Genomic DNA, 15,458 nt, shown 5'->3' with positions numbered 1-15,458 from the left:
GGGAAGGACTATTTGTGCAAATTTAAATTGTTAAATCCCGTCCGCAGCCATTATAACTTGTAACTTTTACATTTAGTCACTAAATCGAGTTTATAATCCTTTTAATTTGGTTCTTTAATTTTATTTTTATTTGTTTTAGTCCTTTATATTAAAATAATATATAGGATAAATAACAGATTTAGTCCTATAATTTTAATAATATTTTAATCTGAATAATATGTTTTAATTTATTTTAATCTAATATCCGAATTTTATATAGTTTTATTTTAGTCACTAAATTAAAAAAATAAAAATAGTATGTTTAATCCCTATAATTTTGATTAATTAGGAATTAGGTTTTTAATTTAATTTTCCTATAATTTAGTCACTAATTTTAAATCTTTCATTTATTTTATTGCTTTTAAATATATAGTTCTAATTGTATTTTTATTGTTTTAATTTTACTTGTTTATATATTTAAATATTTTTATTATTATTATGTAGTCAAATATATATATAATAATAATTATTTTTTAATAAATTATTTTAACATTTATTTGTCAATATCAAAGAAAAGGGCAGTCTTAATACAACTGGATGTCCTATTCTGGTATTTTAAAATTAAATATTGTAAAAATTATTATTTAATTTATTCAAATTAATATTATTAATATCAAAGAAAAGAGCTGTCTTAAGGCACCTAGAAGTCCTTTTCCGATATTTTTAAATATTTTTTATATAATTTTGAAATAATAGGATTATAAATTAAATATATTTTGAATTTTTAAATTTTAATAATAGAGACAATTTATAATTAAAAAGTACCAATTTTGGGCGTTGTAGGGGTGCTAATCCTTCCCTAAACGTAACCGACCACGAATCCCTTTTTATTATTAAAAAGAACGAATTTTTGGTTATAAACGCAGATCAGTTCATTTTTTTAATTGATGTTTTCTTAAAACTCTTTTAAAAAAAATAATTTTTAGGTATTCGACCTACCTGACCCAAAAGGCCGATGGCGACTCTCAAATTATTTTCAAAACCATTTATTCATATCAATTTTCCCGCCAAGTATAATATTTCGTGCCCGGACGAAAACCGGTTACGACAATGCCCATGCACATTATTGAGAACATGATGTACTTGACTACACTGAGGTTGTGCACAAATGTTGTCACCACAGCTTGAATCAATTCCCACTAGGGGCACTTCAAATTTGTCCCGAATGGCCACTATGTCCCGAGGGACCACTTATAATCCCTCGACTCTTGGCATGCCAATTATATCTATATCCCTCATATAATATACCATGGGCTTAAACATAATACCTGTTACATTTTCACATCACTTCTCATATAGTAAATCACATGTACATAAATGATCATTTATCTCTTCATACATACTTTGAATTATTATGTTATAGTTGCATTCATCACATATTATATCATATCAAAGCATATATGAATTATGCACATACTTATTCTACTCATAACATATGCATGTACATAAATTTGAAATCATGAACTCAACTATAGGAAATAGACTTATCACAAGTCTTATTTCTATAACACAATATCGATACTAAATATGATATGCACTCACCTTAGTCTTACTTGATTCCAATCAATTCTAGAACTTTATTTGTCTCTTGACCGTTCTAATTCTTTGAGTGTAATCTAATGAATATCGGAATTTGAAATATCCAAAAAAGATTCATACTAATTTAAACTAACCAAAATACTAATATCAACTTCCAACTTAAGTAGATCGGTACTACAAGCACAATATTGATACTTCTATTATGGGGTACTGATACCTCCTCTTGGTATCGATACCGAAATTAACTTCGATGTTTTCTGGTATCGATACCCTTAACCTGGTATCGATATTACTATGCTATGGTACCGATACCTCCAAATTGGTATCGATACCTCATGAATGCCTTTATCAAATTCAGACTTATGGTATCGACACTGTTCAACCAGTATCGATACCCCTATACCAAAAGTCCCTATTTACTCTGAAGTATCGGTACTGGATGAAGCAGTACCGACACCCAAGCCCAGATTTTTACATTTTTAATCCGAAATTCACTCCTATCAACTCAAATCCTTCATATTTCAATCCCTTTAATACTCTTAACTTAAGTACACATACTTAAACCAAGTTCTATTTATTCAACACATTTTTAACCTCAAAATCCCATCATCCATATGAAAATCAAGAATCACACCAAATTTTCAATATGTTCTAATTTCAATTCTATCACTTCATATCTCTTAATTTAGTTGATGACAAGTCAATTCTAATCTCAAAATCTGATTACTACCCTTCTCCCAAGATTTACTTTAGCAACCCCTTATATTTTATCCTTTCTAACTCTTTCATCTTATAATTTTAAGACAACATAAGCTTTCCTTAAGCTTAAGTATCATTCAAGGATCATAAACCAACTTAAATTCAATCCAAAATCAACTAACAAGAAGACTCACCTTGGCAGCCTTGGTTTCACGATGGAAAAAAAAGAAGAATGATGAAGATAACTCTGGAAACCTTTCTTTTTCCTATTCTACATATCCCATGTGTATATATCTCATTCCTATCACATTTTAATTCATTACTGGTCAAATGACCATTTTATCCTTCCAAACATCCTTCTTTGTTATTTTATCCTACACAAAATTTTCATATAAGTCCCTGAAATTTTCAAGTTATCTACTTTATTCACTAAATTCTAAAGTTTTATAATTTAGTCACTAACCCGGTATTGAGGATGATACAGGCATCACTCTTAGTTGAACTATTACATTGTTGCCACACCCATTTGAAATATATAAATAGCCAATGCTTTGTCTTTGTAAGGCATCTCATTTTTATCAAATAAATTTTTCTTTGTGAGAATTTTCTCTCTTCAAGTTATTTTTAGAACTATATCGACTTATCAAGTACATTTTGCTTGTGGCGTCACACTTTCTATTCGATCCTGATACTTGTTGTTCTTAGTTGTTATATAACCAAAAGGTCCAAGTCATTTTTATCGCCGAACTTGAACTTATAAGGTGTGGGGTTAGGCTTATTATAGCCTAGGTTCTACTTTGTTCTTGTTCATACTATTCCATCACCATTAATCCTTTATTTCTTAAACCGTCACCATGCCCATATCATCACCAAACAACCCACTTATCATCATTCTTATTCTTCTTTCTTATTTGATTTTTAGCCCACCTTATCACCTTAACATCGGCCCACCTTTAACCTTTATTCTTAAGTCTATCTTGCATGATTACTTGTTACCTTCCTAGATCCAACAATCAAAGGGGTCTTCAACATCAATTAAGGTGTGTATTATCATATAATTTCATTAAAAAAATATTAATTTACTAAGGGTGTGTTTGGTTGGGGGAATGTGAGATTCCCATGGGAATTGAATCCACATTCCCCCGTTTGGTTGGCCGGGAATGTCATTCCCAGTAATCTTACATTACCAAAAGTGGATTTTTTTGGGTATATTACCGGGAATGTCATTACCTTCCTTTCCTTAGGTATTGTTGGATTACCGGCGTTTTGGACTAAAATGCCCTTAAATTTTTTTTCTTTCAAAAACATCCTTATTCTGTCATTGAATAATAAAAATTCTACGAAGGTTAAATTACAAATTTATCCTTAAACTATTTTGGATTTACAAAAAAAGTCTAATTAAAATTTTATATGAAGTTCAGGGGTTAAAATAAAAATTTACCCTTTCATTAAACCTTTTTATATTTTCAATTTTGTAAAAAAATTATATAAATTTTATGAATTTAATTTTTTTAAAGAAAATATATAAATATTTTCCAACTTGTTAAAAAAATAAATATATAATAAGGACAATTTGGTCAAATATACATTTCAATAATCTTTTATTCATTTAACCAAATACGATAATCTTACATTCCGCTAAACCAACCAACAAAAAATACAACATTCCCAGTAATCTTATTCCCTGGTAATCTTTTATTCCACTGGTAATCTTACATTCCGTGAACCAACGCACCTAATAGATAATAAAAAATGGTAAATTGTTAATCTATTAATTTTCTAATAAACAATAAAAAATACTAAATTATTAATTAATATTTTACTATACCCAAAAATAAACTATATTTATTATTTTAATATATTTGTTGATTGTAGCTTTGAAGTTTAGACTGTGAAATTGCTTCATACAATCTTTGATAATTTTTTGTTAAATTTATTAATTTATGTTTATGTTAAGCTCTATATAGTATTAATAGATTTTACAAGTAGTTAAGAAAATAAGGTAAAAACATTAGAGAGTTTAACCAGCAATGAGTCGAGTAACAATTTTTTAAACAAGCACGGGACGAGCAAAATGTTAACGAACTTATTTTGTAATGATAAATCAAACTTATTTTATCGAAAAATAAATATCATTCCAATCTTTTGAAAAGAAACAGGTGATTAATTTGAATTCCCATTCAAAATATGTATTTGTTGATTGATTTAATCCAACTAAACCCTAAGAAAATAAAGAACTTCTCTTAAGTCCAAAATGTCCAAAATTCTACATGATATCTTGTCTAAGTTAAGGTTGAATTCAATGAACAACTTAATTTCCTCATTTTTTCCCTATAATAAAATAGTCTATGATTACTCTCTTATTCTAGTGCATTGACTTTTTGGGTTCACCAATCTTCCAAAACCAAACTACTTTAATGTGTTTATACTTTTATTCAAATATTTTTAATCAATAAGATATATATAATGTAAAAAAGGAACTGCTGTTGGCTTGTTGCCACCGCAACATCTACGTGTATGCATGAAAAATGCCAATAATCAATATGATTTTTGGTAAGGTCATTATAGACATTCCAAATAAGCGGTGTCTAAATGGTAAACTATGCGGTTAGTACCTTAATTATCCTTTTATTTCATTTTGGTCATTCAAATATTTTTTCAAATCATACTTAATATTACGTTTTGGTTTTATTTTGATCATCCATCATTTAAAAATTAACAGAACCACTGATGTGATATTTATTTATTTAACGATGATGTGACATTATCTTATGGCGACACATCAACATCATCATTATTTTTTTAATAGTTGGATGACTAAAATAAAATAAAAAACATTAGGTAGGATTTCGAAAGAAAATAGTTGGATGACTAAAATAGAAAAAAAATGAAAGTTAAGTTACTAAACGTGTAATTTATCCTAAAAATAAATAAATGAAAATTCTAACAAATTGGTCTTATTTTATTTTAAGAAAGTCATACTCATTTATAGAGATATAAAAGGGGGTTTTCCTTTTGTTTCCGTGATTACAAGTTCCACTTGTTTTTTTCTTTTCCTTGTTTTTGTGTTCTCTCTGACTGTATGTATCATGACTGGTTAGATGATGGTGGTGGAGGTGAAAAAAAATGATATAAAAAGGAAGCTGGTTTCGTTATTAATTCTGAATTCAAGAGATCTTCAAGTACTACAAGTTTAGCTTAACTTTGGTTGATGGGTACCCGTGGAGACAATTACATGAACCAATCTATCCTACTGAAACAACGTCAACAAAATAATCAACATCATCTGAATCAGCTTCCTTATGCAATGATGCAATCGTCGTCTTCATCTTCCATCCCCGACAACTTAATGTAAGTTCTTTCTCAGTGCAAAACTACACAAACCCAACCCCTCTTTTTTTATTTTCTTCTTTCCTTAGTGGAAACGCTTAAAGATTTTAATATCATGTTTCTTGTTTTTGTTGAGGGTAAGCAGAAGCAAAGACAGTGGATCTTATGATTTGGGTGAATTAGATCAATCCCTTTTACTCTATCTTGACGGACAAGACCTTTCTACTATTCAACACGAGACAAGTGAGTCCTGTCTCTACCACTCCCGCTTCTTTTTTATTGTTGAGTTAATGGGTCTTGAGGATTTATATACGCAGATAACTCTGGAATGAAGCCTCCCACTCTCAACATTTTCCGTTCTCAGCCTATGCATGTTGAGCCACCATCATCAGCAAAGGTGAAAATTATTATTATTGAGTATTTAGAGTTGTATGTTGGTGCACCATCAGACGCACCATCAGACGGCCTAGATGTCTTTGATTCAAGCCGGGTGTTTATAGGGGTGTTTGAGTATTTATTGTCTTATGATTGAGAATATTTCGAACAAGTACAACCTTGCAATAAACTTACACTAATAAAAAAAAGTTTTATGTTGGTAGATGTTGCAAATACTAATAATTTTCTCAAGTGTTATTTTCTTTTTACCTGATATTTGTTTGGTAGACAAATACAGGACTAGTTTCTCCAGCAACTAACAGTTGTTCAAAGAGACCATCAGAGTCGTCGATGGAGTTGGCCAACGCCAGAAATGATGGGGCAGTTAAAGTTGTCAAGGTATGATAGGCTAGCTCTTCATATTAAAAAAAACAAATGAATTAATTCATATGTTTTGATTTTGATTTACTAACAAATCCATGTTTTAATTTGGCAGCGTGAGGGGAATAGTAAAGGGCCAACATCAAGTTCTGAGCAAGAAGGACCCAACACGCCAGACACTAAGGTTAATTCTTCTGCCTTCTGACTGGAATTTAAATAGCAATCCGTTATCGTAATGGATTTGTGTCATATGAAATAGTTATTATATGACCACATACTCAATGACCGCAATAATATTTAATATGTCAGTGACCGCAATAAACATAACCAAAAACACGATTACAATTTTCATTTAAATCCCTCTTCCTATATAGGACCTTTATTCTTGGTTTCTTTAAATGGAAAACAAGTCTTGATTAATGTAGTTTATCTGTATCATTTCCCATCAGACATTAAGAAGACTTGCTCAGAATAGAGAAGCAGCAAGGAAAAGCCGGCTAAGAAAAAAGGTCATCTCATTTAAACAAAGCTTTAATGAAAGAAATTACCAAAGCATTATTTCTGGAGTTCGTTCATTTATTTTTGCTGTTAATTCGATGACAGGCATATGTTCAGCAGTTAGAGTCGAGTAGGGTTAAGCTTACCCAACTGGAACAAGAAATTCAAAGAGCCAGAGCTCAAGTGAGATTATTTGATATTATATATGTTGTTTCTCTATATATTTGAGATTATTTGTTTTTCTGTTTAGGGCGTGTTCTTTGGCGGTGGTAATATCCTAGCCCTAGGAGGAGACCAAAGCCTTCCTGTTGGTATTAACAACATAAGCCCAGGTTTATATACTATAAATATAAATGAGCCGTCTTCATATTTTGGATTTTTAATAATGGCTATATATATGTTTATGAACTGGGATTTTATGCTTCAGATGCTGCCATGTTTGACATGGAGTACGCAAGATGGCGAGAAGAGCATGATCGAGTAATGTGCGAGCTTAGAGCAGCAGTTCATCAGCATGTACCGGAGAATGAGCTTGGGATCTTGGTCGACAACTGTTTAGCACACTTGGACCATGTGATGAACCTTAAAAGCATGCTGGCTAAAACCGACGTCTTTCACCTTGTGTCTGGTACGTGGATGACTCCTGCTGAACGATGTTTCATGTGGATGGGCGGGTTTCGCCCATCTCAACTCATCAAGGTAACTTAATAACACCCAAACTTGAAGTCTAAAATCGGATATAAATTGCAGTTGCTCGGTTACGTTGAATTTATCACGATAACGGACATAGTGGATGTTATTTAAATTATGTAATCACTACCATAGATTTATAGTTTTCTTGTTATTATTTTTCAGGTTATATTGAATGAGATAGAGGCACTGACGGAGCAGCAGATAATAGGGATATGTGGGTTGCAGCAGTCGACACATGAAGCAGAAGAAGCTCTAACACAAGGCCTGGAAGCAATGAACAAATCTCTTTCAGATATCATATCTGACTCACTGAGCTGCCCTCCTAGCATGACTAACTACATGGGCCAAATGGCTATGGCCATCAACAAGCTCTCCACCCTTGAAGATTTTGTTACACAGGTATTTACTCCTATTCTGTTATCATGGATGATGTGCTTGTGGACCCCCAGCCCCATGAATGATGATGAATTCATGATCAGCATATATAAGCTTTCCATGAAATTACTCCATCCTTATAATGGCTTTGGTGGTTCACATATGTGGTACCTATCTTCTAGGTTAACTCATCAGATATTTTGGTTCACATATGCAATAGATTAGTGTATGTTTATAGCATTCAAGACTTAAAACACCTGTAGGAATTTCTTATATTTGAAACAATGGGCATATTATTTTTCCAATTAGCAATCATGACAATTTGTAGAGAGATTAATGAACTTGTCACCTGATTGTTACCACCAAGTCTAAGAATATTTGCATTTTCACATGCTGGTGCTCTCTCTCTCTATCTCTTAAATAATGTTATATATATATGTTGATGTCATAGTCGTAACGGTTTGACTTAAAGACACAACGTTCTTTCTTGAACTTTCTTTGCGTTAGGCCAAGTCTTCCCCAACATGTCCAAGTCTATCCACAGTCAATTAATTTTATTCTTTTGAACCCATCTTCTTCTGCTTAAAAAATTTAAGTTTGAGTAACTGTGTTTGCAATGTGTTGTCGATTAGTTGAGAAAGTTTTAAACAGATACTACCTCGTAATCATCCCATACTGTTAAAAAATCCCTTCAATCTTTCATGTTTATCTCAAGTAATAAAAATGGGCTATTGTGATTAATGAGGCTGAAAGATTTAAACCCCAACTCTTTCAATAAAAAGAAAAGAAAACAACGAATTTATGTGGATTTTGGAGTTCAAATTTGAATTTTTTTTCAGACTGGAGAAGTATTGTATGTTCTTTTATGGTTCTGAAAACGATTGAGCTTTACTTGATCAATAAATGATGTTGTTTGATCTTTGATAGAGCATTTAGTTAACTTGGTCATTGTGGTGATCAGGGTATTTCTTGTTCAACTTGTCGACGGTTTAGGTAGGTGGGTCCTAAGCCTTTTGAAATTATGCGTCCAAAAAAAACCTTAAATCATAAGGATTTAGGATCCCTTCGGTCAAATTCTGAGCGATATCCATGGAAAGCATGATAAGTCAAGAGTCACCTGCAGAACTATAGCTTATTAGATTTTCAAGTTTCTGTAAGCAAAGTACCTTCGAAGAATGGGTTCAAAATGAAATTAACAAGCTTTAAGTGAATGATCAGCTTGGAATTATCTCTTAAAACCAAAGCCGGACGTAAGATTTTATATCATATCAAGAAGCGTGAAATTTAGGAAATTACATTAAATATTTAATAGTGATAAAATTAGATAACTAATATAAAATAAAAAATATATATCTAAATTATATGAGAATTTTAAATTTTCAAGAGGTGTCTTCTTCTAGAATTTGACAAGGTACACAAGTGGATGGGCAATTACTAAGCAAATCTATCTTAAATTCTGTCCTCAAAGTCAAGGTAGCACGTGTTAGTCTTAATGTTGCAGTCCAAGTTATTGAAAGAGATTTTGGACTTCATATAAATTAATTTGACTTGATATTTTGTCCCTTTAATTTAACATATATTTTACTTTTGCAGGCAGATAATCTGAGACATCAAGCTATCCTCCGATTACATCACATGTTGACAATCCATCAATCTGCAAGATGTTTGTTGGCGATCACCCAGTATTTCCATCGCCTAAGAGATCTCAGCTCAGTTTGGTTGGCTCGACCTCGACCGACCTAGCTACTTTCGTATCTTTTTACTCCAGATTATAATTATCATTATTAATTCTTACCCTTATATATATATTCCCCCTTTCTACATAGAGAGATGTATAGATAGACCAATAATTAAAAATAGATTCAGAATTTAAACTGAAGAATTAGAAATCCCTCTTTCATATTACAATGATTTTTGTAGACGGAATTTGAAAAAAGAAAACCAGTGATTTTGCAGCCATTTCTGACTCATAGAAAAGAGAGAGAATTGGTTCATAAGAATAGTTGAGAGTATAGACGAAAGCTATTGTTTCGTATTTTAGCTTTTGCTATAATAAAACACAAAACTAATAGATTTTCCTTTTTGGCTAAAAATAAGGGTAAAAAATACATAAATAATTATTAATGTTTGAGTAAGTTTTTGTTTCCCTTGAGGTCTAGAAAATAAAAAATTGACCATTAATTTTATCGATTTGTTATAACTTGGTCAATTATCACACCTTATTGTTGGTAATGCAGATAATGGAGAGATATTTTAGCGAATATGTTATGCATTTTTAGGGAGTAACTGGAGTAGGTGGTTGTTATTTGACAACTTTAACTTTCTACTGTTCTTATAAAAGGGAAATCTCTCTTCCTAATAGAATACATAGAAACAAATAGTTTTATTATTTCCCTTACGGAATTTTTGTATTGAAGAGTGCAACACAAGCGAGTTCTCACTTCCTTGATTTGGGCATACGAAGTTTGCAAGATTGTGTTACCCTTAATGGGTAACGTCCATTTTTGGGATTACACCAATTCAGACGAAATTACTTATAAGGCATTGCCTTTCATACTACGACACAATAAATTATTCTATTTCCTCCATTAATTGATTATTACATGGTAGTTAATGCTAACAATGTTATTTTTGCAGCAATACATGCATTTGTTAGAACTGGAATCATAATATATGAAAATCAGTTAGGATATAATCATGCCAAATCACCAAGAATAATAAATACTAGATTTTTGGAAGCGTATTTGAATTAATTGATAGGTTGGAATCCTTGAGTATATCTTCCAAGAAGATAGAGTTCTCTTAAGTATAAACTCTCTGACGGTGATAAGAGTAAAATACGAGATTTTCTATTTCTTGGGGATCATAACCTCTTTATATAGCTGATTTAAGAATTAGTTATTGTTTGTACTTGTAACTCTACCCCTCATCAAATTATAAATAAAACATTAATAGTATCTACACTTTTATTTACATGACATTTTTAATACCTTATGACTTTATAACATAATTGGTCACTTAATTTATATCATATTTATGATAACATTATTGATAAATGTACTTAAATGATTTTGATATAACATAGGATTAAATTGCAAATTTTGTAAAATTAATATTTTATTGGATTCAAGAATTTTCAAGTTTGTAAAAATAATTTTTAAGGATCAAAATATCAAAAATAAATTTAAAATTGTTTTTGAAATTTTAAAGTTTTTAAAAATATTTTTTAAACATGAAAAAAAGGATATTTTTAAGAATTTTTGGACCTGGTTTCGAAGCCCACCTTAGGTTGTTTCGAAACCCCTAAGGCAGTAGCCAAAATTGGCCTTAAGGTTTTGAAACCCCCTCACAGGTTTCGAAACCCCCTGCTTAACGGTCAATTTTTTGAAAGGAAGGTTTCAAAAACCTCCTAGATAGTTTCGAAACCTCTTGCAGGTTTTATTCAATACGCAAATTTAATGCTTCAAACGGCTCCAAACTCCCTCTAATAACCACAAATAGCTTGAAATCAATGAGGACAAATAAAAGGGGTCTTTAAACAGCTAAGAAAAGACAAGAAAGCTATTCTAACAATCAAAGATCAATGAAAGGAAAATTCATATTCATTTTCTGTCTTTCTTACATTGAACATTATTCATTTCATTGTAATTTTTATTCTAGTGTTCTTGGGCGTGTTAGAGCTTCAATTTGCAAACAAATACCTTTGTGAAGATATTCAAAAGTTTTCTCATTTGTAATTACTTCTTGGGAAGGGTTGAACATTAAAGACTTTGGGGTATAAGTCCTATTATTGTGTAAGGTTAAACTTTGCAAATTAGTGAATTTGTTGAAATCCTTAGTTAAGAAGCTAAGGTAGTGTATATAAACTTCATTAAGGAAGTTGAACCACTCTAAATCTCTTGTATCAATTTCTCAATTCTTGCTTAAGCTTCAAACAAATTTTTATTGCCAAATCACCCCCTCTTCACCATTTTTCTTGATTATTTAACTCAACAATTGGTATCATAGCCAAGCTTATTAGAAGTTCTTACCACCTCTTGAGAAGATCTTAGTTGATTCAAGTCATAAATCAAGTCATCCATGGTCTATTTACCAAGATTTGATGTTGTCAATAATTTCCAACTTATCAACAAGTCTCCTTACTTCAATGGAGCCAACTATGCTTATTAGAAGAATATGATGATGTTTTTCATCCAAGATAGTGATTTGGAAGCTTGGAGCATCATGTTGAGTGGATATTCTACTCAAACTATAGCTATGGCGGAATAGAGTGAAGAAGAAAGAAAATTGTTCCAACTCAATGCAAAGGCAATACACATTCTATTTTGTACACTTAGCCTCGATGAATATGAGAGAGTTTCATCTTGTACAAATTCCAAGAAGATTTGGGACAAACTTGAAGTTATTAATGAAGGAACTAATGAGGTAAGAGAAACTAAGATTAGTCTTCTCAATCATAATTATGAAAAGTTCAATATGAGACCGAATGAGGATATTAAAAGCATGATCAATCTATTTTTTGTTATTGTCAATGGTCTAAAAGGTTTTGGAGAAGTCATTCCTAATTAGAAACTTGTTAGCAAGATGATATATAGTCTTCCAAAGTCATGGAAATCTAAGAAGACTACCATTGCTGAAACAAAGAATCTAAAAACTCTCAATCTAGATAAGCTCATTAGGTCTTTGATCACTCGTGGGATGATGGTGAAGGAAGAAGAAGAACAAGAGAAAAAAAAATGAAGAAAATAAATAAAAATGTTAGTGCTACTCTTAAGTCTACAAAGGAAGAAAGTGACTCAAATGAAAATGATGGAGATGAAGAAATAACAATGTTTGCCAAAATATTTAAGAGATTCATGAGGTCTAACAAAGGAAAGAGATTCCAAAGAAAGGATGGCTTCAAAAATAAATCCAAGGAGAATGATTATATTATTTTCTATGAGTGCAAAAAGCTCGGGCATGTCAAGTTTGATTTCCCATAATCGAAGAAAAATGGATCCTCCAAGAAGAAACCAAGGCACATGTAGCTACATGAAGTGATGATGAGTCCTTTAATGATGAGGAAGAAGGAGTAGACAACTTGTGTCTCATGGCCATAGAGGATGATTCTAAGGTAACCTCTAATTCATCTATTTCAAATGATTATTCCTTTGATGAATTTGAAGAGGCTTATGATGAATTAGCCTTAGAATTTGAGAACATGATTTCTAAGCATAAGAAAATATTTCAAAATTGAAAGACAAAAATGATATGCTTTTAAAGACTAATCTTGAACTTGAAAGTCAAGTCAAAGATAAGCAAGTCAAACTTAAAGAGTTTGAAAAGAAAAATCAAGAATTGCATAAGTTATTTTCAAAGGTTCATGATGATCTTTAAAAGAAACTTGATGATCTTAAAGCTTGTTTTAACCATGTTGGGACAAAAAAAGGATAACACTCAAATCCCAACTATGTTAAAAATTGCTTTAATTATTACAAGCATATAGGTCCCCAAAGAACCTTGTTGAACTATATTTTTGATATAACAATTAAGGTAAAATGTTTTTGGACTTGAATTGAATCTGTTCAAAAGTTTTCAAAGATTTCAAAAATAATTCAAAAGTCCTTAAAAGTGGGATTGAGCACAAAATATTCTTTTGTACAAGTAGTATCGATATTGTTCTTACAGTATCGATACATAATGAAAAAGTACTGATATTATTCATATGGTATCGATACCAAAGGTAATAGAAGTATCAATACTCTCTAGGTAGTACCGATACTACCAGCATTGCTCAAATTCCAGAATGCAAAAATGGTACTGATACCCAAAGGGGTACCAATACTACTTCACATAGTAATATCGATACCATATGTGTAGTATCGATACCATAAGGCCCAACGACTAGTTTATTTAAAATAAACAAAGGTAGTACCGATACTCCCTTTAGGAGTACCAAACTCCCTTTAGGAGTATCGATACCCTCTGTACTGAGCATTTTTATTTTGTAGAGTTTTCATCCCCAAACGGTTTTAAACAACCCCTAACATCTAGAAACGACCACAACAAGATTCCAACGTATAAATACAAGTTTAAGGAACTTGAAGAAGGTTAAAGAACCTATCCAAGCATTCAAACACAAGAGAAGAAGTGTTTTATTCTTATTTTCATTCTCTCTTGTAAATATTTATTCTTTGTGAGCTTAATTCTTGTAAATACCTTCATTAAAGGGTTTTTGGTTCTATCTTAGCCAATTGAAAATATAGGGAGTTGTAAAGGTTATCTCTTTGTCCTTGAAAAAGAAAGAACAAATTAGTGAATTTGTTAGAAAATTCTTAATGAGGAGCTAAGGTAGTGGATGTAGACTTGGTTGATAAGTCGAACCACTTTAAATCATTATGCCTTATCTTTATATCTTTTGCTCTCCTTACTCCGTTATCAAAATTATTGCCAATTACCCCTTTGTACTTTTTCGGTTGTCAATTTGAGCCTCTTCAAATCCCAACAATTGGTATTAGAGCCTAACTCTTTAGAAGGTTTAACCACATTGAGACATTCCTAGAAGAAGGTCTACCAATTCTCAAAGGAACCAACAAAGAAATGGCTTCAACCTCCGATGCCTACTACATTGAAGATTAACAATTGGTCAATAAGCCACCCTACTTCAATGGAGCAAATTATGCCTATTGGAAAAATAGGATGATGCTCTTCATTCAAGCCAATGATCTAGGAGCTTGGAATTTGATCATTAAAAGATACACCATTCCAACCGACGAGATGGACGATTGGAGTGATGGAGTGATGGAGAGAATAAGGAGTTCCAGCTCAATGCCAAGGCTATGCAGATCCTCTTTTCTGCATTAGGCCCGGATGAATATGGAAGAGTCTCCTCTTGTTCCAATGCCAAGGAGATATGAGATAAGCTCCAAGTCACTCATGAAAGATCGATGAAGTGAGGGAAACCAAGATAAGTCTTCTCAACCATAGCTATGAGAATTTCAAGATGAAACCCGATGAAAACATCAAAGCTATGACGGATAGATTTTTTGTGATTTGCAATGGTCTCAGAGGATTTGGAGAAGTATTCTCCAATGAAGAGCTTGTGAAGAAGATGATTTACTTTCTAACAAAGTCTTGGCAATCAAAGAAGACGGTGATTATCGAAGCTAGAGACCTAAAGTCTCTCACACTAGACGAGCTAATTGGTTCTCTTCTCACTCATGAGTTGATGGTGAATGAAGTGGAAGAAGATGAAGAGAACCAAAACAAGAAGAAGAAGGAGATAGGCATTACCTTCGAGGCCACCAATGAGAGCTATCAAGATTCAAGTGAAGAAGTGGATGAAGACTATTAAGAAGAAGAAAAGATGGTCAAACTCTTTAAAAAGTTCAAGAGATTCATGCCTTCCAAGGAAGTGAAGCATGAATCAACCAAGAAGAAAGGTCCCCCGATGTGCTTCAATTGTCAAAGAAATGGGCATGTCAAGCATGAATGCCCTCTCCTAAAGAAGAAGGGAACAAACAAGAAAAAGGAATTTGTGGTGACTTAGA

General features: G+C 31.9%; 1 protein-coding gene across 1 annotated transcript; it reads left to right on the top strand.

The window, feature by feature from the left end:
* The first annotated feature begins 5,365 nt into the window (after positions 1-5,365).
* On the top strand, positions 5,366-9,732 carry LOC120148112 (bZIP transcription factor TGA10-like). Its single transcript, XM_039161299.1, has 11 exons — positions 5,366-5,628; positions 5,753-5,850; positions 5,925-6,004; positions 6,271-6,381; positions 6,479-6,547; positions 6,813-6,872; positions 6,967-7,044; positions 7,112-7,193; positions 7,289-7,560; positions 7,717-7,953; positions 9,523-9,732. Exons 1-11 carry the CDS (start codon positions 5,489-5,491, stop codon positions 9,670-9,672), a joined length of 1,377 nt encoding a protein of 458 aa, XP_039017230.1. The 5' UTR covers positions 5,366-5,488; the 3' UTR covers positions 9,673-9,732.
* Positions 9,733-15,458: the final 5,726 nt, after the last annotated feature.

Source organism: Hibiscus syriacus, unplaced genomic scaffold, assembly GCF_006381635.1.
Source record: "Hibiscus syriacus cultivar Baekdansim isolate YM2019G1 unplaced genomic scaffold, ASM638163v2 tig00110949_pilon, whole genome shotgun sequence".
Lineage (NCBI taxonomy): Eukaryota > Viridiplantae > Streptophyta > Magnoliopsida > Malvales > Malvaceae > Hibiscus > Hibiscus syriacus.
This window is presented reverse-complemented; position numbering and strand designations above follow the sequence as displayed.

Excerpts from the sequence above, each read along its gene's own strand:
- LOC120148112 (XM_039161299.1), top strand. The coding sequence starts at position 5,489 with ATGGGTACCCGTGGAGACAATTACATGAACCAATCTATCCTACTGAAA. Across the intron at positions 5,851-5,924 it reads TACTATTCAACACGAGACAA|ATAACTCTGGAATGAAGCCT; the intron begins GTGAGTCCTGTC and ends TTATATACGCAG. Across the intron at positions 6,005-6,270 it reads AGCCACCATCATCAGCAAAG|ACAAATACAGGACTAGTTTC; the intron begins GTGAAAATTATT and ends TTTGTTTGGTAG.